General features: G+C 39.8%; 1 protein-coding gene across 1 annotated transcript in view; it reads left to right on the top strand.

Annotated features, from left to right (window-relative positions):
* Window positions 1-504: 504 nt before the first annotated feature.
* Window positions 505-23880, top strand: part of CPNE8 (copine 8) — a 109968-nt gene continuing 86592 nt past the window's right edge. Inside the window, 4 exon segments of the mRNA XM_040594032.1 lie at window positions 505-643; window positions 645-709; window positions 13431-13471; window positions 18620-18666. Of these exon segments, the coding sequence (XP_040449966.1) occupies window positions 569-643; window positions 645-709; window positions 13431-13471; window positions 18620-18666 (228 nt within the window). The 5' untranslated portion in view covers window positions 505-568.

Below are 23880 nucleotides of genomic sequence, written 5' to 3'. Positions count from 1 at the left end.
AGTTCGGGACGTTGCCGGCCGGGGCGCGGCCCGCCCCCGCTGTACTCAGCCGCCGGCTCCCGTGGGGGCTGGGAGTTGCTGGGGGCCCGCTCCCTCAACCAGCGGCGCACGAGGGGCTTCCCCGGCCAGCCCGCGGGACGCGCGGGACTTTCCGCGCAGACGCCCGGGGGAAGAGACGGGGAAGGCGCGGCAGTCGAAAACGCCCGGTGCCGCTCCCCCCGCCCGGCAGCTCCTGGGGCCCTTCCCCGCCCCGCGCCCTACAGCGTCGCGCCGGCCCCGGCGCCGTTTCCCGCCCGGGGCGCTCCGGCTCCCTCACACCGGCCGCCCCGCGGGCTGGGGCAGTCACGCGCGGCTCCCGCGCGCGGTGACGTCACCGCCCCACTCCCGCCTCGCCGCCTCAGCCGGCGGTGGCAGCCCGCGGGCGGCAGGGCGGGCCGGTGCTCCGCGCCTCGGGCGGCGGCCGGCGGCGTCGCGCTGTGGAGAGCCCGCCCGGCGCCGCCTCCTGCCTCCCCTCCCTCCCTCCCCTCCCTCCGCCGGCCGGCCCTCCCGCCCCGCGCTGCGCTGCCCCATGCTCGGGCTGGAGAAGCCGGCGGGGCAGCAGAAGCCGGGCGGGAGCGGTGGGTTTCCGAACATGGCGTCCGTGGGGGGATTTTAACGTGCTCAGCTCCAGCATCCCGGCCACCAAGGTGGAGCTCTCCGTGTCCTGCAGGTACGGCGGCGGCTCGGGGCCGCCCTGCCCGCTCGCCCCGGCGCGTCCGAGGGGGCAGGCAGGCGAGCGGGGCGGGTCCCGGCGGCGTGCCGGGGCAGGGGGCCCCTCGCCCCGGGCTTGCCGCGGGCGGGGGCGGAGAAGGGGCAGCGGCCGGGCGCGGGGTCGCCCTCCGCATGCCCGGCGCTGTGCGAGGCGCTGCCCCCCCGCCCCTCGGGCAGCGTGCCCGGCGCGGGGGAACTTGTAAAGCTTCAGCCTCGGGCCGAGCCTGGGAGCAGCCCGGGGCCGCAGCCCGCCCGCCGCGGAGTGCCGCCGCCGGACCCCGGGGCAGAGGCGCCGGCTCCCGCAGCGGCTGCGGACAGCTGCCGGCTCTGCCGGAACGGGCAGCGGCCGCCGCCGCCGCCGCCCCAGGCCCTTCCCCGGCCTCTCCCGGCAGCGGGGAGCGGCAGCCGCTCCGCCGTGGGCGCTGGGCGCGTTCTCCGGCAGCTGCTGAACTTCTGGAGCTGTCCCAAGTGCCGCGGTCGGGGCGGGGGGACTCCTGTCCGGAGTAAGCCTTTCGTGGGTTCTTTGACTCTCTCTCGCAACAACAGTGTTACGAAACCGGGCGTGTTACTTCGTCACGTTTCATCGTAACGCTGCTGCTGATAAATTAAAAAAGCCAACCTGTAACGCAAAACCTAGTGCGTGCAGTATTGTTCCTCGACGTTTGTTTGCCTGTGGTTTGTTTATCGTTGTTTCAAAAATCCTGCTTTCCCCCTTGCAGCACAGAGAATTTCCCATTAGTGGTGTAAAAGTGTTTTTATTTGTGGACTTTTGTATTCATATCCTCATTCACATTTTGCAGCTTCCTGAAGTATTTCCTAGTAGTTGCAGAGCAGGAGTTCCTTTCACCAGCAGAGTTGGCAGCTTCTGGTAGATAATTTGAACAGTTGGTGGTGTTCCCTGATGGGAAACGAGACAAAGTTTGTGCCACAGCCCCATTGCCTCACTTTCTCGTGTAGTTGCCCAGGAGTTGCTGCTGTTAAACACTACTATGAGGACAGAACAGCAGCACTTCAAAGTAAATTGTCAGAGTACTTTCTCTCTTTCCTTAGTAAATAATATAGGATTTGATGTTTTATCAAGGGTGCATTTCAAAAGAAGGCTGAAATGATGAGAAATAGAGTAAGATTGAATTTGGAATACTGAAACAGTCACTAGGTTGACATATGAACATGCTGATGTACTTACTGCCTGTTACTGCCCATCTCTGCAAAGTTCACTGGTAACAACCATAGAAAACCCTGGTCCTGTGAAGGGTGTGCTGCTGTGTGTAAAAGAAATCCAGGACCTTTAGTGTGACTTCTAGGTTCTTCAAGTAACACATGTCAGAACATTTATGCTGGGTTTGACCCAGTTCACTTGTAGTGAAACTTTCATTCTAGGTATTGTTTGTATATACCTGCAATATTTTCTTCAAACATTAGTTTTGTGGTGATATGAGGATCCATCAGATAGTTACAAAGAATCGTAGGTATATAAGATATTGGCATAGCAATCAATTCTGACCTTAGTTACCTTACTTGTAACTAATTTCTGTATGTAGTTCACAATGTTATTTGCTCTGTAAGTATCGTCAAAAGCCAGGTCTGTTTTGTTAAAACTGCTTTTTTCTTTTGTTCAAAAAAAAAGGCCTCCCATCCTGGTATGTCTCGGTGTCAAGTGCAGAAGGATGGCATTTCCCATGCTGATTCCTTTCTTCTTTATGTGCCGGAATGACAGCTTTTGATTACAAAATCATGATTCAGAATTGAGTGTAAAATGAGTGGTTGGGGCAGAGGTTAATGATTAAAATGTTTGTGATTCATCTGTAAGCACATTTATTGGCTAAAGCTCTCAAAAAGTAGTGTTAAATGAAATTGTGAAATACAGCAAGTGAAAACTACAAAGTCCAGAGAATGCTGAAAAATTCTTTAATAATTAGCAGTTGTCTATTCCTTGACACTTGGAGAGAAATGCTTTTAAAATAGTTTGGGTCATGACGTGAGTTTTCCCTTGATACCTGAAGAAACGTAGAACCAATTTGGTCATTAGTTTACAACAACAATTATCAGCTAACAATTCTTTCTTCCTAGATTTTTATTTTTTACTTGTTTTTCATTGTAGGCAATATGGGAACTTCTTCCAGTTTGTACAGGTGGTATAACTTGGTGGCCGGTGAAGCAGTGCAAGGTGTTTCTGCCACAAAATAGATTTGTGACTTGTAGACAACAGTCTGAAGACTCGCTCTTCCTTTCCTGCTTTTATTTCCTCCTCCTCTCCCTCTCACACACTCTTTCTCTTGCTCCCTCTCTGGTGTCTTGTTCATTCTCTTTCTTGTGCTCTTGCGCTCTTTCCCTCTCTCACTTTTGTCTCCCACCTCCCCCTCTCCTGCTTTTGCTTCTCCCTCTCCTGCTTTTGCCCCTCCCCGCCCCCCCCCTTCCCTTTCCCCCCCTTCCCTTTCCCCCCCTTCCCTTTCCCCCCCTTCCCTTTCCCCCCCTTCCCTTTCCCCCCCTTCCCTTTCCCCCCCTTCCCTTTCCCCCCCTCTCGTTTTTGCTCTCCTGCTCTCCCTCTCTTGCTTTCTTCACACGCACCCCCCCCAAAAAAAAAAAACCCCAAAAACTTGTTCTCTCTTACTTTATCAGCCATTCTTTCTCTTTATTCAGGAAGGATACAGTTTCTGTTCACTTAGCTTTTAATTCTGCATGGTTTGTCAGCACTTCCAAAGTTAATTTGCCCTGCACACTCATACTGCCGATGTTACCAAATTAACCAGGTTCCAGTACTATGCAGATGGCATTAGCTGCAGGGGCACATTAGGTAGCCTTTAGGAAAAGTGCATCTCATAGGTTGAGGAATTATCTATGAAAATTATAAAATCCAGAAATGTTTTGGATATCAGGTAATGCTCTTTCTGGGGTTTCTTTATGACTAAAAACTTTTCACGTGATTCCCATGGCTATTTGAATGCCAGCATTGGCTGTAGTTTTACAAATGCTGGAAAAGCAAGAAATGAATGTAGTTTTTTCTAGTTAATACTACTCAGTACCTATCTAACAAAATGTTTACGATTCTTTTCTGACTCTAGTAAGATGTAGATTTCCAAATCTCTGAGGTTTTTTTATGAGGTATCTGTATTCTTTGGCTCAAGAGCCAGATCTAATGTGGCAGAACAACTGAAATGTGTCATCCCAGAGTGTTTGTAATAGTCCACTATTGTCTGGATCAATTGTTCTAGTAGCCATCTCCTTCTGCACCCTGTAGCTCCCTTCATCACATGCCCTGAAGGGCATCCATGGTCTGATGAAAATTTCACTGTCATTTGCTATGTGATCCTTATTTGTTGTGGTGTGGCATAATTTTGCACAATTGTCATGTGGTGAAGGATCGGGACCTTGGCCCTGCAGGCAATATGGAAGAGGCAATATAGCCTGCTCTTTATATTTTGCTCCACCACTGTTTTCCAGCCCAAAGTTTCCTCTTTCTCTCAAGGGGTATTTGCACTGCATACTGATTATAGACCTGTGCCTAGACTTGAATCTCCACTTACCAGCTGTGTGTAAACTTGTGGTCCCATGTGAGGTTGAGGTAAGCTTCAGGCCACGTGTCTGTCATCCTGTGTCTCCCTCTCTGGTGATGTTCTTCACTGATTCCAATCTAGTTAAATCTTGGAAAAACTTCATGTTCTGTTCTCATCTTCCCTATTATCAGTGCAGTTACTATGTGTTGATTGAACTAGGTATTTAATGCTGAAAACACAAGTAGATAATGGTTATCACATATCCTGCAGTTTGTGCTATGTGCGAACATAGGAAGTTCAATGTAGTTCAATGGGAGCTCAAGTTTTTCACTTTTTTTTCCTCATTTGTATAACAGTGGTTTCTGTTCCTCATGGTTACTGTGTGCACCGACCTAGTGTTTTTCCTGTAGGCTCCTGATTGAACCACAGCCTTTATGAAACCTTATCTTACAGGAAAGGCCAAGAGTTTCATTATGCCTCATGTTAATGTTTATTTACTTATTGAGTGAGGAGTTATCAATCAGAATTGTCGTCTTGAGAGTAATTTTTTAATATCTGTGGGAAAGTGAAGCTGTAGTTTGATTATTTTATGACTTCTAGTAGTGTATCAAAGATGATGTGGTTATCTAAAAGATGGTAAAAGTGTTGTAAAATACTGACACAGTACAGAGTCACTTTGCTAATTCATGAAGTTTGTTATGATAGTATTGTTCTGCTAGGCTTTATGCTCAATAAGGCAGCCTGTCCTCATCGTTCTGGGTTTATGCTGGGTAGGGTCTACATTGGGTGTATCCCCACAGCCAGCATAATGTGTGTAAAGGCAACATAAACTTCTTATCATGGTTAATTCAATAGAAATACAATTGTTTGCCTATGCCTGGTTTGGATCAGTTCTATGTCACTTCACAATTTATACAGAAACCTAATACTAATGAATGGGCTGAATGGAATTAAGCAACTCCTATTCTCAGTAATGAAGATAATTTGATTTCAAGTTTCTTGCACAGAGGAACAAACATACTACTTCAGAATTTTTGCCTTCCTTTTTGTTTGGCAGGCTGAAAGTCTTAACCAGCTACTTTCTAGTGGTTGCAGTACCCAAAAATATGTTTAATTATATCTTTGATTGTCCTAGGCATTGATTTCTGGCAAGATCACTTCTGTCCAGCCAGTGTACTTACTTCCTGGGTTTTTTTAACTATCAGTAACGTGCTAGAAATCCCTGTTGCAGAAGGATGCAATGATAAAAGAGGTATCCATAACAAATTACTTGAGCTTATAACTCTGTATAGTACAAAATGCAGAAGATAAAATTAGTTGTGATAAGTCTGTTTTTAATTTTCCTGCTTTCTTAGTGTATGTGTGTCCAGGTTGGATTGAAAGTCTGTGGAGTGGTTATGTGACTGACAACAGAAAGTTGATCTTACATATTTTTTCTTTGAAATGAAACTGCCTAGACAATCAGTTGGCTTCAACTGAGAAAAATGAGTATATTGGGAGAAAAAATATGAGTGGGTGACAGCGTCCATCAAAATAGCCATGGAGAGGCATTGCTGATAGCCTACACAGTTTGGTTTTCCATGTGTCTGTATTGTTTGAACTTTAATCATGCAGCCATGTGACTTCTACAATTTAAGGCAAATCTATTGCTCTGTAAATTCAGTGTTGTGAATGCTAGGAACAGGTCCCAGGTTTCATACTAACTGTGCAAGTCTCAGGACTTGGCAGGTTTTCTCTAAACTTATCTTTACCTACATGGAGCTTTGTTTGGGTGTGCTTAGCCGCAAACCCAGCATTTTTTCCTAATAACCAGGTGGCTACTGCTTAATTAGTTTCACTTTGTCTTGTCTTTGTGTAATTGTGTGGTATAATCATATTTCTTTCTACAGATCATTGTCGCAAGTAGTTACTCTGTGTATAATGATGTATTTGTGACCCTCAGAAAATGGTGCAGTGCAGAGGAGCATCAGCCTGGTGTGATAGCAGAGACCTGGCAAGTGGGGACACAGGATGCAGGGAGGAGGAGCAGGAGGGGAGGCTGAACAGAGGAGGCTCGGGATGCCACTGGGGACCCCAGTGCTGTAAAGAGTCACCAGTGGTCAGTAGAGAAGGGCAGGCTGGGATCTGGGCAAAACTGTTTTTTTGAATAACAAAGAGCTGAAAGAGCAATTCTCAAGCAGATGTAAAACACGCCATATAGAGCAAATTTGGATGTAAAATGGAGCTGCAGACCAATGAAGCAAGTGCAAGGTGTAACAGCATGTTGGAGAAAGAGCCCAGGTGGGGGTCCTCAGAGTGGGGAGGAGGAAGCCATCAGTATCATACTCCTGCTGAGATGCCCTGCTCCACCTCTGCCACCACAGTAAACTTCATGCTTCTCCCCAGACAGGACGTGGGACACTAATGGACAGCTCCCTGTAACACCCCCCCACAGCTGAAGCCAACAATCTTGGGCCTCAGAAGGGTGGTATGAAGGAAAGCCTGACAGCAGGAGAAGGTCTAGGTACTAGGAAGTGTGTGACAACTTTAAATGTATTATTATGAAGGTTTTCTGTAATAGTGTTATTTTCCTAATTTTCTTGCTTTCTCTGCCCATCTAAGCAGTGCCTCACCCACTAACAGACCCCTGCGATGGCTGAGAAAGGTTGAGGTGTATTGCATTGATGGTATATGTTTGCTTTCTAAATGACTTCTTTTATGTGTACCTTTTAAAGAGTTGTTTCGGGAAAACTGTGCGAAACCAATCTGTATGTTTTGTAAATTGTTATACATTAATGAAACACTGCATTAAATACACATTCCTAAAGAATTCAGATCTAAAATAGGATAGCATATCCATGGATTTGAATGGGCTGGGTGAAAGTAGCTGGAAGGGACTGGTGAGCTCACACTAGATTGAATAGGTCTTTTGACCACCAGCAGTCCTTAGTGCCATCCCCCAGGATATATCACTAGTAGCTCAGAGCCAGAGGCTGTTTACTTGCCCAGCCTTGGAAACATAAATGTAGCTGGTTTGTTCTGTTGGTTTCAAATCATAATTCGGTTGGTACTGAAGCAGAGTTCAACCAGTCTGTGATATTCCTAAATGGACTTTTTTAATTTAAACTGGAACAGCCCAAGATCATGTTAAGGTCTGCTTCATCTTCATGAGTATCTTTTCATAATTCAGTACTTCCTGTCTGTTTCCACAGAATTCTTGCAAAACTATTGCTATGTTTAGGTAAATAAACTTGGCAATTTATTTGGTTTTTTTTAACCCCCAGGCGTAGTGAGCAGTTTTAATAGAGGTTTCATCCTAAAACTCTTTGTGTACATCAGGGGTCCTCAAACTACGGCCCGTGGGCCAGATACGGCCCCCCAGGGTCCTCAGTCCGGCCCCTTGTATTTACAGAACCCCCCCGTCGGGGGTTGGGGGGGGAACCAAGCAGCCTCAGATGGCTGCCTGCCGCTTCATCCGCGCGCCGGCCCCCTGGTTAAAAAGTTTGAGGACCCCTGGTGTACATCTAGCCAGAGAAGATTTTCTGTGGGTTGTCATAAAACTCATGGAAGCACTGCTGATCTAACTCTTCTCATTGCTTCTCCCTTTCTTTTTCCCTTAAGAGAACAGCTTCTGAGCTAATATATGTTTAAATTGACAATGAAAGTTACTAGGAGGCTGAAAATTCTTTCTTTGTCTTCTTGTGAACAAGAAGAGTCAATTACTTCTGCAAAGGTTATAAGGAGGTATTGTGGATGTTTTCTTAACCTTGTGTATCAGAGATATGTTTGCTTTCTTCCCAGCTCTTCCAGTGCCCCGAAGAGTGGAGACAACCTGAACAGAAAGGGAGAGGTCATCCTAATTGCCTCTTAGACAGGAGACCCACCGTTTCCTCGCCTGTGAGCCTTTCCAAGAGAAACAGTTATTTTGACAAGAAGATAAAATTCTGGGATATTGTCTAATCTGCTTTTAGGTCCAGGGCATTTCAAATCTAGAGATCTGGAGGCTAATAGCTTGCTCTTCATTGCATTCTAACAGAATACAAAGAGAGAGAGAGTAAACACCTATGGAAAGGTGACTACTTAAGCTAACACTACAAATGAAAAGTTGTTTGTGAAATTACTCTGCAGGAAGTGAAGTGGACTCTTCACTCAAGTAGGCTCTTTGGATCGTGCGTCATCTTACCTAGGACTGACCGTTGCAAGTCCAGTAATGTCAGTTAAGGCTGAGGGACAGTGACTACTAGGATGTAATATAGTTATGTTACCATTAGTAGTAGAATGGATGCTATTCTGCACAGTAAAAAGTGAGGAGATGCTTGCTTTTTTTTTTCTTTTTTTTTTTTTTAACCTTCCTTGAAAAAAGCACAGCATTAAGTGAGGGAGACAGAAATGCATTTGTTTAATCAACTGTTAAATGAACTCAGGACAATTCCTTTTCCCGTGGAGCAATACAAGTGTGCTGTGAGAAAAGTAGTGTATGCTTATATGAAAATGTAATCTATTGAAAATGTATACTTTCTAAAAATTAAAAATTATTTTGCATGGGTAGCAAAGTTTTGTGTTGAATGCTTGATTTCACAACCCAGGAATCTTTGCATGCATTTAAATGTAATCTAAAGATGAAGAAAAACATAAAACCTTAACAGCCAGAGAGATTCTGACAAATTAATCTGAAGTAAACCACATTTTTATCATTAAGGATTTCTGAGCTGTTGAAAGCAATGTATAAATAGATTTTTCCAGTTATAGGAACACAGTTGGTTTTGGTTCTGAAGGTGGTTTTGTTTGTTTTTTTGAAACTAGAGAAATAGATTTTAAACTATTCAGTTCTATAGTTACTGTAGTCTGTCCTTCAGTGCCAGAATTCTGTCATTTGCGAAGGGGGAATTGAATTTACTTCTTAGCATTTGGGTTTAACAAAGGGTTAAATTTAAAACAAAAAAAATACAAAGCAGGAAGTTCAGATACTGATCGTTAAAGTAAAGCCAAATTTGAAGCAAAGTCTATGTGAACAAGGCAAGTAAATGTTAGTTTTTAACATAGGTCAGTCTTTGTCAACATACATATAATGCATAGAGTATATGAGATCATACAAAGCAACATAGACTGTAATGATTCCTGCTTAGCTACCACTGCTAACTAGGTCAGAGAAACCTGAAGTATCTGATTTGTACATACGAGATGTTTTTACATTAAATGAAGTACAAAAGACTTGACATTAGGAAACATTTCTTTACCAAGAGGGTGGTCAAACACTGGGACAGGCTTCCTAGAGAGGTAGTTGGTGCCCCAAGCCTGTCCCAGTGTTGAAGAGGCAATGCCCATGCTTTAACATTTTGTCAACCCTGTAATGGTCAGGCAGTTGGACTAGAAGTCCACTGTAGGTTCTGTCCAACTGAACTATTCTATTCTAAAACATTTTTTTCAAGCAAAGCACTGAGCAGAAACTGTTATTTTGACAGATCTTTATGAAGTTGATGAAACTGTGTGGACAAAATGATTCTGCAAGGCATAGCTAAATATCTTTTACCTTTTCTTATTTACTGATTACTTTCTCTCCCCTGGGGAATTTGCTTTCATTTTACAGAAAAATAAATCTTTATCCCAACATTTTTAATCTGTCTTGTGCTTTCCAGTTTAGACTAAGTAGGCGTTATTGTCATGGTTCCTATTTGTTTTTTTGTTTTTTTCCCTGAGTCATCTTATGCTATTGCAACCATTTTGGAAGGTCCACTCTGGAATGGGCAGGTGTAGAATGAATTCCTTCAGGATTTGTGCTGGTAGAATAATGCTTTCTGCACAGATGTTCCTAGACTTCTTTGCAGTAGGTATTTGATGTATGTTTCTACTGATAAAAGCATGTGTCTCCTTTTTTTTTTTTTTTTTTCTTCTTCTTCCTCATAATTGATATCAATTCCTTCTCTTTTTGCATTCTTTATCTGAAAGGCTTAATGAGCATAGAAAAAGTATAGTCACCATGTTTAGTCAAAATTGATATTGATTAGGAGGAAGAAACAGAAGTTTCAGGTATTTCTGGTTTCTGAGTTTGTGAGCTTTCCTAGAACTGATTCCTGAGACAAAAATAGGGTACTACTAAAAAGAATGCTTTTCTCAGGAAAAAGGGAAAGAAGTACACCTGGTATCACTCAGCCTGTGAAGAAGTGCCATTGGCTATTACAGGGATAAAGACTACATGAAGTTCCAGGAATGCATCCAGTTTCTCCTTTTGCTTTTAACATTTCTGTTGGTTGTAGACTGTCCTGTACTTATGTGCCATGCAGTTTGCATATATTTAAAGGACCAGTTTGTTTGTGTTCCTCTTGAAATGAAGATGCACATATGAAATTGAGCAACCTTTTCAGCTGTTAGGTGATTTAGTGGACCGATCTGACTTTTTTTTTTTTTTTTTTTTTTCCTGTTGGCACTAGTCTTTAAGTTCCTTCCAAAACTGGCTGCATTGGTTGAACAGCTTGTTAAGTTCTTATGTTACTATTTTGGTTGGTTATTAATGATTTGGAATATCAGGCATGTCTGCAAACTTTGCTGAAAACATTGTTTATTTATGGTAAAATGCATGAAGAGTCGAACTGAGGATATTACAAGCTGTATTAGTTCAAAACTGTGAATGAATGATACTTACTGACCTGAATTACACTGTTAAACTTTGGTATCTCAATCCTTACAATCCTTTGGGGGATACTTTCTATGTAGAAATGTTCCCAAGCAGCTGATAGCTGGTGACCAGGAACATTTTCAGGAAGTATTACAGATTCTTACTTTGTTCTTACACTGTTCCCATGGTGGCTCCTTTGTGCCACTGCTGGAGTAAGAGTATCGGGACAGACTGAGCTTTATAATACCCAGTATAGCCAGTCTTTATGTTCTTATGTATATGGGAAAATAGAGGAAGAAAACTTAAAAAAGGAACAAAATAAGAGCAGGAAATATTTAAAAAGCTCCAAGCACCTTAGCTTAATATACGAGTCATTAAAATAGTTTAATCTTAATCTGCAGTCAAAAACATTAACATACCAATTATAAAGTCATTGTACAGTATTTATGCAGAGGAATTAAAATTGCTTGGGATTCTGATGGTGAGCATGGGAGGCCTATCCCAAAACTTAATGTACTATTTCTTTCCTATAACCCTAAATCTAGGGTTATATAGCAATTCATTTTGGGATAATAAAATCAATTCTAGTTCCTGTGAATTAATGGCATATCTAGGTATGTATAATTAAAGAAGTATAGGAGGGAATTTTAATCTTGGATTGCAGATATTGCAGAATTTACAGTACTGTCTTTTAAAGCAGTTTGTAGTCATTGTCAAATACAGACTTGTAATCACTGATTTTCCTGGGTTTATTAATATTTCAATTTGTATTTCCACATTTTTGGTTAAGATGGAATACAGTCTCTCTGAGTATAATTAAATGCATATATAAACATCCCACTTCTGAATGGATTAGAGAGGTTCTGAAGGAGTAGCATGTACAGACTTCAGTTCAGGTTCATTCACAAATACTAATTTTAATCCTACTGCCTACTTTGGCTAAAGTAAATAAAACATGCACCCCAAGTTCTTTTAAAACTATCTTTTGTTCATATTGATTGTTCTGAAACATGGAGTTGGCAGTACCTAAAATGGGAATGCAGTATCTTTTCCTTGTTGAAGTCTGAGTAGACCACTTAGAGCGCCTGTGTTGAACTACATGCTAATGCACTTTTCAGCACTGTTCAGTAGCACAAAAATGCGATTTCGATCTGCATGAGACTAAAGAGTTTGAATACACTGTACTAATTATTAAAAATAATAAGCTGTAAGGGATGTAAACTGATTATGTAATCCTTCCTCTTGCTTCAGGTAGCATCAAAGGACTTATTAGGAGTTGTAGCTACCTAACAAGTTCTTAAAGACCCTCAGTGGAGATTTTATATCATATCTGGCCACGTTTACAATGAAAGATAGTAAAACGAAATAATAAAGTTCAGCTTCTGCACCTGCAGTGCAGAAGGTTCAATTTAGGGTTAAACCTGTTTCTACTTGCTGTCTACAGGAAGATCAGCTTCAACTTGCAGCAGTGTTTGCCTCATAGATATATTCCATAGATTTCTGATTACTTCTGCTTCTGCTGCACTCTGGTGGCTACATGTCTGTCTTAGATTGCAAGAAGTTGGAGTACCCAAAACATTATTGCTTGACTTGAGTGTTTACCAGTATTATGAAGACCAGAGAATTACTCTAAAGTATCATTTTTCTTTATGTATTCCAGTATGCCGTATTCCCAAAGGCTCAAGATTCCTGACTTCGGTTCAATTTGTGATCTACTGTGATGCCTAGAACCATTTTTGACATAACTGTTGTATATCCAGCTATGCTGCATTTTTGCTGTTGATTAAGTTTAATACCTAAATTTAATACTTAAACTACCTGTCTAAGTTTAATAGCTTTTTCTTCTCCCTGTTCAATGGCATCCTGTTTTCAGACCATTTTTCTAGTTCGTCAAGATAATATAATTTATTTTATTATTTTATTTTAAATTTTTATTATTAAATGTTGAAATGTTGGTAACTATTCTGACAATGGTTTTCTGCTCAGTCCTGGTTATCTAGGCTTATTGTTAGAGTTTCCTTATCTGTGTATGGTTCTCAGTTGGCTGAAGTGTGGCTACAATATTGCATAACAAGAGATTAATTCTTACTATTATTCCTAGGTGTTTTGTAGATGTGTAGAAAACTCATAATTTTGGTGTATGTCCTGTGTATGCTTTAGTTCTCTTTACTTATCTGTGACAGATGCTTACAGATATGTCCTGATGGTTCTGAGATCTCATAGCTATTCCTTTAAGTAAAGTCTGAAAGTTTTGGGTTCAACTAGCAAGTTAATCTCTGGTAGACATTTGTGTTTTAAAGATATTTCTACTCCTGATTTCTATTATATATTTAATGTGCTTGTCCTGTGTTCCTTTTCACTTCATAGTATTGGTGTATATGAGCCACAGTTTGCTCAAATCCAGAATGTATAATAAAATTAAATGTAAGATGACTCAAGGGTTAGTGCTGACTGAATAAATCTTACATATTAGGAGGGCAGAAAACTAAGCTGACTCTGTTAAAAATTGTTGAAAATATATATGCTTTGGTATCTGATTTGTGTCTTTCACCATTTTTTATAAATAAGATTATTTTTCTTTCTTTTTTTAACAGAAATCTTTTGGACAGAGATACATTTTCTAAATCTGATCCGAGTGAGTATATAGCACTTTATTGTTTTTCTCATCATATATTGCAAATATGTAAACACTGGATTAAAAATTAGGTGGGTGATTTTCTTCAGTGTGAGGTTTACATTGTTTTTGTGACAATTATTTAAAATAACTAAGTTACACTTAAGTTACACTAATAGTTTTTGTTATATGGACTGGAATTTTAAAGACTGTATTCAACATTGCTTTTCTGAGCTACATAGACTGTTATTTAGCAATCAGCTTACATTTTCCTGAAAACTCATAAATGTGGAAATGTATTTCTTTTTTTTTTTTTTTTTAGTATCTGTTGTTCTAGATCTCTTTCAAAGTTAGTAAGCAAACTTCTAAATAAACTAGAGACACTTGTTGCTGCTAGTGTCTACTAATCTCAGAGTCAAATGCTGAAAAATCAAGTAAATTTGTCTCTGGGAAACATGATCTTTACTCATCAAAAATAGTATAACTGGATCCCCAAAACCTCTCATGCCTATGGATTTCTGTATGATGGGACTTCTGATTTAAAATTTATGACTATTTTCCTGTATCAGACACTTTATAAAACTTCTATCGAGGAACTGAGACCACGAAAATTTTCCTTTTTTTCTGATAGTGTTTAATCAAATTACTTCTGTAGTGTTAATTGACTAGTCCTTAGATTATGGTATCTTGGGTCATGTTGTCTCCTCTACAACTCTCCATATCTTTGTCTATGAATTCACTTTTTTTTTTTTTTAGCCTGGGCTTTTCTTCCTTAGAATACCATGTATTGTGCTTACTGACATTGGAAAAAAACTGAGACACATATACTTCTACCAAGTGTCTGGACATGTAACCATGTCCTGATGGGATATACTTGAATGCTGAGTCATGTGACAGTATGAAACATTTGAGTACTTTTGTGAGAGTATGTTTGTCTGTTCTTAACCAGAAGTTTCTTAAGAGAGATTCCACAATAGACTTTTGATGGGAAAAGCTTTTACTTCCTAGGGAAAAAAGTTTTGCCTGAAGTTAGAAGTACCTTTGATATTCTTAACCTAACCATTTTTTTTTAAGGAGACATAGGAAATACCATGCCTCTGGTGTAGGTAGATCATGCAGAAGCAAAATTGAGAATTTTGCATGTTACTAAGTTTATTAGCCAATTAAAAACCAAACTCACTTGTCTAGGTTACGCAATTTTGAAGGGTGGTTCTGATAGACTGAATTCAGGGATCTCTTTATTAAATCCAGGCACCTTTCAACAAAAGTGGTGAGGTGTCTAGTTTTTAAGCTCAGGTATTATTAGGGACAAGTGCTTCAAGTTTTTATCAGATAGGGAATTGTATTGGGCATAAATTGCAGGGTTTGGGTAGCTGGGGACTGCAGTGTGATCTTTGTGGGAGGAGGCCACGAACCACCCTGTGGCTGTCACAGCTGGTTCAAGTCAGCTCTGAAAGCCATGTGAGTAATGCCTGCCTGCCAGAACTTCTGCCAGACAGGGGAGCACGCAGTGCCCCTGCCCAGACATGTTTTAGAAAAATGTGGCAGCAGCTAGGAGCTAGAGACACAGCTGCCGAAGATACTGCCAGAGCCACACGTTGGAAAAATACGCTGTTGGAGATGCATTCTTGGAAGGAGACACTCCGTGCAAAAGGCAGTACCTCTGATGGGTCTGTGGCTTGTGGGCAGCCCAAGCCAGGGCAGCTGTGCAAACCCAAGTGATCATGGCTGGTGGTAACCCATGCTGGGGAAGGGACACAAGTAAACAGAGTGGCAGGGAAACCTAAAGAAATTTTAATAGCTATCTTTAAAATATTTCTGAGAAGTAAACTGGTGGTATTTTTTATGGATTCAAAGTATATGGATTTTTTTTTCCCAAGTATCGTAATCTTGCCTATCAATTCAAAACAAACTGCTTTCTAGTCTCTGAGTGGTAAAAAAAACCACACTCAAATTGGTAATGTGCTTTAGAGAGCTGGTCTCAAGTTGGCAGTACCCAGTTATGCTGCCAATCAGGCCTGTCTGTCACAGGTTAGCAGTACAAAACCATGGAATGCAGTAATGCTGTCCTTGGTAAAAGAGAGAAGGGGGAAACTGTTGGCTCTGGAAGTGCTCATACTGTATTTGCACTCAAGAAATTACCTGGCAAAGTATGGGTATTTGATTATGGGTGCTCTCCAAACAGTGTACCTTCAGTATTCTGCAGGGGGGGTTTATTAGACAATTTAGTTTGTTTGCTCACAGTGTCCTTCAGCTGAGCACAGTTACAGGCCCTACTGTAAAAGTGAATGGGGTAAAGATGTAGTATAAAAAGTGCTGTTCTTTTCTGTAGTTGGAAGTACAGCAGGGTAACGTTCCTCAGTGGCTCTTTGCTAGGACAAAGGCCATTCTTAGGCTGGCCTGTACACAGTAACTATCCTGTTAGCTAAAATGGTATCAAACCCAGCATCATACCACTTTCACGAGATCCACTTTGAGACCTACTGAATTTGCAGCCATTAGCTCTCATACAAGATAGAACCACGTAGAGTCGCTCTGTATGTTGAGGTCTCATTGGATTTGACTAGTGCAGTTCTAATATACTTTTCAAACTAATGCAGTTATCTAGGGATCGTACCGATAGTGAAAATCTGATTTTATCCTCTTTGTCTTTTTCTCAGAGGGACACGCATGAATATAGTTGACTCCCATGTCAACATAAACAGCCTTCTTCTGAAATTAAAAAGGAACTTGTGATTTCTCTGGTTCTCTGAGGAGGTTTACTTAGCCTTTGTTGATACTGTAATTGCTTCTCAGCATTTATCCAATTCTGACCACTTTTCTGCAATCTAGAATATTGATGCCAAGAGGAAGCTGGCACTTTGCCTCCCTAGAGGCAAGTTACAGAAATAATGTAGAGATATTAGATATAGATGGAACAGACTTGGATAGCCCTTGTTCATGAAGTATTTTAAACAATACTGAAGTCTCTTACTGACAGCGCTTTCTCCTCAGTGGAGTCAAAGCAATCATATATCTTGATTACTGTACCATTTGGACCATTCTGTTCTTCCAGTTTGGAGACTGTTTTTTCTAGGAATATTTTTGAGAAAACCTATCTTGGAGAAAATAAGCTAAAGCAATGCTTTCCTGATGAGACAGGGATAAGACCTGCAAAGGACATATAAATTAATGAATTTGGCATGTTTTCTTCATGTAATCACAGCACAGGCAGAATCATTTTCTTCCCATGCATTGGCTTTTCCTCTAAATGAATTTCAGTTCTATTCTCAATTGGGGTAATAGTTATGAGAAATTGCTGATTGAAAATTTGATGTAAACTCTTGGCAAAATGAATACAATCCACAATTATATCTGCTTTTTAAATTAGTGAGACATTTGCGTTCTTGGAAACCACTACGGAAAATATTCATTGTTGCAGAACTGGTAACATTAGTTTAAAAAAGTTTCCAATGGGTAAAGTGAAAGGAAAGTTTGCCAGAGCCTACCTGATTATATATAAGCAGTAGGGGTATTTCCAGAGAAATTTTTTTCTTGTTTTTTTCTGTGAAAACTTCCTTTGACAACATTTCCTTCTCCCAGGGTTACCTTGGCACAGATCTTACTAGATGTAAAGGTTATTCAGAAGTTCAGTAACCTTCAACACTTTTGTAGGTGATTTCATGGCTTCCATTTCACTGTATTGTCTCATGTTTTCTGATTTAACTTCATTCTTTGTGTAATATAGTTCAGCAATCTACTCCAGAGCGAGTTGTGAAAATAGGCTTGTTGGTTTGGATTCATCCTACTCTAAGTAGGAACCAAAGCTAGGAGCATAATTGCTCAAGGATTCATTTAGATTAAATGGAGACAGGCAAACATCTCCAGAAAAAGATTTTTAGGGTTTTTTTTTCTGTTTTTCTTCTACAAGACATCTTATTTGGAAAAAAAATGTTGAATTGTGTTAAATTTTAACTTCTATGTGAGCTAAAATATTGAACTTGCATTTTTCTGTTCCTCCTTATTTGCTACTGCCTAATGGGGTTTTTTTGGGTGGGTTTTTTTGTTGCTTTGTGGTCTGATATTTGTGTGTGTGTGTGTAGCAAATACCTTTTAAGTAACAAGAAAATGTAGTTTCAAGCTTGACTTCATTTCTACTTTGGTCTGATGATTCTGACTTCATTGAGAACAAAACCAGGCTTCTACCTTTATTGTTCAAGGCTGCAACCCAAAACAGTATTATTTTTAACCTTCTGTTGAAAAATAAGGACTGACACCGGAGAAGAATTTGTGAGAAAAAAGTGTTCAAATATCTTTATTTCCATTGTTCAGAAAAGGGTTGTAGTGGAGTTTCAGGTAAAAATTGCTTTATGGTCATTAGCTGCAACTAGTTCAAGACTGTAGAAAATAGTTTATAGTGCTCCTTCAGTGCAAGTGATTTGTACTTATACAAGTGTTTAAAAGACCTGATTATAGTCACTGTACCTTTGTCATCAGTCCTGTGATGGAGGCTACCAATTACTGCGTAGTGGGTTCTGTACTGGAAAAATGGATCTGTAAGGAGAGTGATGCCTGTGGGATTATGTTACTTGGTCTTTCAAAAACAGCTTAGGTCAACAAACTTCTTTGATTCAATTTTTTGTTAGACTTTGTGTATTTTTTAAAAAAGGGATGCATATGTAAGACATTTATCTATAAATAATCTGAAACAGAATTAAAGAAGAAAACCTGAAAAGTTTTTTTTTTTTCCTTTTTCCGCTTTTATTTCCCCTCTCTATTTTTCCAGTAGGGTCCTCCTTTGTTTTCACTTTAATTCTCTCATCTCTTGAAGGAAGCATAATTTAGGGTGATTACGCATTAGATTAACTAGGATAGCCAGACCATCCACGTTTAATGAAGACCTGCTTTTATCCAATTTTACTGCTAAGGATTGCCAAGTGATTTGCTGGAGGTCAAGTGTAAGTGTTGCCTCCCATTTTAGAACCACCTTATTTATTAGCTCATTGCTGTAACAACTAGACCATATTGTTGCCAGTCTGCTTAGGCATACCGAAAACTGAGGGAAAACATTTTACTATTTGATTGTCCTCATTACTAATTTCAACAGCACAACAGACTACAAAATTGGTTCACTTAATTTAAGAATATGTTAAATTCTGAAAATGACCTAACTTTTTTTTTTCCCCACAGTCTGTGTTTTGTACACACAAGCCATTGGAAACAAGGAATGGAGAGAGGTAAGATACTTATTCATAGATGTATAAAGGTTTTGAGTATGCTTAAGGCTGGTCATTTTCTGTAGCGAAGAGGGTGTGTCATAGCCTCTTTAATGCCATCCTGAACAATGGGAATCCTATGTAGCAGTGAACACTTAAAACCTAGTCACATTAATTTCAGTTTCCTTATCTGTATTGCACATTTCCATCAAAAGTAAAAACAAAGGTAGAGAGAATACATGACTTTCCTGTTTTACAGTCTCCCTGAGATAAATGAAATCAAACTTAGCTATCAATCTGGAGAAGGTTTGTGGCTATAAAGAGAAGACAAACAGCACAAGATCCATGGAAGGATTCGGCTATGGTGGTGGTCAGTGTCTTCAAAACTAGTCTGTAGTTGTGGTGGAGATCTACTTTTCCTATGTAGTTTGGGAGAAGTTAGGTGCTGCTGAGTAGAGTATACACCAGGCAAGAAGGAAGCGAGTGTATTATACATAGGTTGGATTATGTCTTCTTAGCCCATCAGTGTGAACAGTGGAGTGGTATGTCTTAAGAAACTAAATCAAGTACCTCTACACTGAGTATCTACAACAGATCAACATTTGTAGCCGGGAACTCTCTCCCTGTACTTGGTTATCTAATTTTTCTCCTTTAAAGTTATTCTTTGAAAGAGTTGACAGTGTTGGGGGAAGGGTGGTCATCTTTCTACTGATAAATGCACTATTTAGCTGCCTTACAGAGAGGATTGATGGAACTGTTTTTCAGTGTAGGTGGTCTGCTGTGTGGCCATTCATTCTAAGAACAGAACCATTAGAGGAATGAACTATCTTATTATTTTTCCCTGTACAAGAGAGGAGGTCTGATGTTCTTGTTTTCAGAATGGATGTTTTATGTGACTACTACTGTGTAAAAATTTCAGTGGAGGGGCCAGGAGCACAGGAACCAGACCTCTTCCCTTATATTTGGTGTCCTTGCCAGTTGGCTGGAGAAATGTGTTTTCTGCTTTCCTGAAACATGGTGGATGTGGGTTTTATACTTGTCGAGATGAGAGAATTTGTCTCCTGCTTGGAGAAAAGCTCATATAACTGCATGATGCGTGAAACATTGTACCTATTTCATTTGTAGTTTTCAGTTAAATTGCTGTGCTCTGTTCTGAGCTTTGTACTAGATGTCCTCTCAGTATACCTGGTGGATCACATCCCTCTGATGATTTGTGTGAAGAAATGTCAGTTTGGGGACCCTACATGGGAATTCACCGATCTTAAATTGACAGAAGCAATATACATATGCAGAGTTCTAAACATCTGGGTAGCTAACTGAAAGCAGAGGAGTCTTCAGGCATTCAGTTGACTTAGGTGGCTTGGTGTGGTTTGGTAGTCAGGCCTAGATCATCACTAAAGCATTTGGGTCCTTTTCTGATCTAAGGTTAAGAGGATTTTGTCAGAAATTCTGGCTTTTGTTGTTGTTTAAGGTTCATATGTAATTTTGTGGAATTTTCATACTTGTCTGGTCTGACTGTTGAAATAAATATTAGCCATTTTTAATATCATACTTGTCCTGATGGTAAAACTGTAATATCATCACCTTACTTAGAAAATGTTCTGTGTGCATGTTTTGAGGTGATTTAGGAGATTGTTGATGGAAAGATTGCATCTGCTCTCAATTTTAACAGAGCCAAGTTTGTAATGGTTGAAGTGCATCACCACCGTATAGCTTTGTATTGTCTTCTGCCATTTTATCTCCTTGACCAAAGCAAAACTACCTGAATAGGGCAGTGTGCAACGTTATTTCTTGTATTGTATCTTTGTTTTGGTTAGAGTATCTTGGTTAGGTGATGCACTTTCGCATGTGCTTATAGTATCATATGCCAGTTTGGGAACTGCAGGGGTTAAAACGGACTTTTGACATAGCAGTTTCTAGAAAATCTTACAGTTTATTTTCTTTTAAGACATAATTATCTTGACTGTCAGGATAAGGTCCAGGTATAGGTATTTACAACTCAGTTGACTCTTTAAACTATTTATAGTTAATGGAAAAATACAACTTCCTGAGGGCAGTTCATCAGACCTAATTTAGGTGTCTGCATTAGAACAGATGAATCATTCTTTAGAAATGCCTCCAAGTGATGATCAAAAGCCTACACTTTTGACTGTCAGACGTAAAGTTCAGTGAGTGGAATCCCATTCCTAGTAGCTGTTATGACAATCAAAATTCAGAGGCTCGCATGATAGAGGGGCTGAGTCAGGATTGCATTTTATGTTTTGTGTTATATTTATACCAGTGGTAAACAATAAGGTGGTAGGTAGAAGGTTAGTTGATATATACATTAGATGGGTAATCTCATACCTTTATTTTTGTGCTTTTTCTGCCTGCAGTGGTGAATGCACTAATAGTGGGTTTTTCAAAAAAATTCTGTGTCCATTTTGTTGCGTTTCAACACTTACTTAATATTTTACTAGCTTGTAGAGATGGAATTCACCTGGAACTGTTTGGAGAAGACAAAAATGAGACAAATAATAAACCCCTGATGATATATGTAGACAGTAAAGAACGTTGTTCAGTCATGGCAATACTTTCTTTTTGTTCCATATCCTTATAAGCATCGTTCTCGTCCTTCATTTGCCTAATTACTTTCTTTTGAACACTGCAGAAAATGCTTGGGGATCGTAAACACAGTAAATAATTTCATAATCTCCGTAATTTCCCTAGAACTATTGTAGTAGTGTGCTTCCCCCCTCCCCCTTAAATTAAGCTATTCAGATGTATTCAATACAATAGTTAACCATTCATTCGATGAAGGGTACATGTTTTCTGGGCATTGACTCCCGTTTGCCTGTGGTGCAGATTCCCATGATTTTACTCAGTTATTCTTGTCCACCAAATCATCAGCAAAGAACTAGAATATTTTGTTCTCAATTCAGAAGGGTGGGTTTTTTCAAAACATTTTCCCTGCTTTCATTTACAGTGTGATCATCAGGTATTTCAGTTAATATAATAGGCAACAAATGCATCATCAGAATCTGAACTTTGGTTTTAAAATATTTACTTCTCCTTACTTTGTGAGGACACATTTGAAATATGGGTAACTGGGTAAGTATAATTTGGTTTTATCTACAGAAACCTTAAATAATATGTTTTAAGAATCTTAATTTCTTCATCTCAAAGAGGGTGCTAATTCTGAAAACAAGAGGGAACACTTCAAAGGTGGATCTTAAATAAATAATAGACGTTATGAAATACTCAACCAACTGCAGTTTTACTGACATTAGTCACCATCAGTAAGTGTTGAGGAACTGCTTATGGAGTGAAGCTCTGAGCCACTGGTCTATCTACTGTAAGGATGCATTGGATGCAAATAAATTTGTGTACCTGCCTGGGAGTCTGTTCTCTTACTGGTCCTCATCATGCTGATTTCCAGTTTCAGGAGCTGCCAAATGTTATTTTATATCCTCAGTAATTCCATTGTGTCTAAAAGTGTTCATGGCTTCCTGTTCTTCAGGCCTTCCTGTTCATGAATTCTGTACACTTTTTGTTGTTTTTTTTTGTAAATCTGGAGTAAATATGCTGGAGACAAGAAAAAGTATCTTTTTTGACTGAGTCATCAAACAGAGAGAAAACAGGCAAAGTTGCAGTGGAATTCCAAGACAGCAAAGGTGACCAGTTTGTAGGGAAATTAAAAAATGCTGTCATGATCTTTGCCTAGTCCCTATACTGTAGTTCCATCCACAGTAAAACTTCTCCTTTTATGTGCTCTCATTGCTTATTCAGCCATCCTAACTCTGTGTTGTCGGCTGTTACTTTTTTTCCTCATGTAGATATAGTGTTTCAGTCATCCATATGGAACTTCATCTGCTGTATTATTGTCTGATCACTCAGTATGAATAATGTTCTGCCAAGTCCTCATAGTTGCCTTTTATATATTTATACTGTTTAATTCTGTAAAGATCTATTTGTTTTGTAACTTTTTTCAGTCCTTGCTTCCTATCATTTAGGTATGTATGGTACTGCATGGGGTGCATCCATGGATATCCAAGTCCATAGGAAATCTTTTCAAGGAAGTCACGTTTCCTTTCAAAGGAAACAGTTACTGGAGAAAAGCCAAAGCACAGAAAAATGAGGAAACTTTTCTGAGTTTTATATACTTATGATTGTATAACCATCAGTTTAAAAAGGGTTATATAGAAATCACCATTACGTGTACATTCAGTAGATAGATTTCATATGAGTGTTTGCGTGCACATTAGAGAAACGTTGTGTTTTTTTCTGATAAAAGCATTATTCTTTCTTTGGGACAAGCACACTGCAGAACATTTTATGACTATGCTTTTTCTAGAGTGGGGTTGGCAGCTGTGAATTTTTTGTTTGTTTCCTTGTAGTTTCTGTAATTCTGCTTATGAGACTATTATTCATCATTGTAACAGGCTCATTCTATTCATACTGCATTTCTTTCTCCACAATTCAAGTTTCTTATTTGTTCTGTTCACAGGTAGTGAAGCTAGATTATAATCCTCTTCTCAGAGTTTGTGTTTTGTTGTGTTTATATACCATTTTGTACAGTGAGCTTCTAACGGAGAGTGTTACCTGGAGCTTCCTAAACAATTTTCCAAAGCCATTTAGATCAGAGCCAAGAACCTAGTAACAGTTTAAGCCATTTTTTAGTTCTTTAGTTTCCTAGAATTGTGACAGAATACTAGGTTCTTTTCAAGATGTTTAAATGACAAAAGACTAGAGATAAAAATACTGAATTATTAGAAGATTAAATTACATATGCTACACTGAAAAAATAAAGCTCAAATTATTTTCCTAATGAAAGACTGAATTAAGGATAATTGTAATCAGCTATAAATATCAGTGCTAAGAACATAAATTTCGTAATAGAAAACATGTCTGTCTCAACAGAGATATAGAAGAATCCAAAAGACAGAAAAGGAAGTGAAATAAAAATCAGGCAGGAAACAATAACTTATTTTTCAGAATGGGGGCAATTACTTTTTGGAACAACTTCATTGTAATTGTGATAAAACACTGCAAATTTAAAAAAGAAAAACACAAAAAGAGAGCTCACTAGATGTTATTCTCAAGTTCACTCGTGGCCATAAAGTTGAAGCAAGAATTAATTTAGAGAATTAATATAGAAAGTGTTTAGCAGAGGGTTGGGTTAGACCCTCATCGTTAAATAGTTGCTTTGTATTGTTGATATTGGACTTACCGAACTTCCTAGTCTTTTATAACTCT

This window comes from Falco naumanni, chromosome 5, assembly GCF_017639655.2.
Source record: "Falco naumanni isolate bFalNau1 chromosome 5, bFalNau1.pat, whole genome shotgun sequence".
Taxonomy (NCBI): domain Eukaryota; kingdom Metazoa; phylum Chordata; class Aves; order Falconiformes; family Falconidae; genus Falco; species Falco naumanni.
The sequence above is the reverse complement of the archived record's forward strand: the minus strand, read 5'-3'. Positions and strand labels throughout refer to the sequence as shown.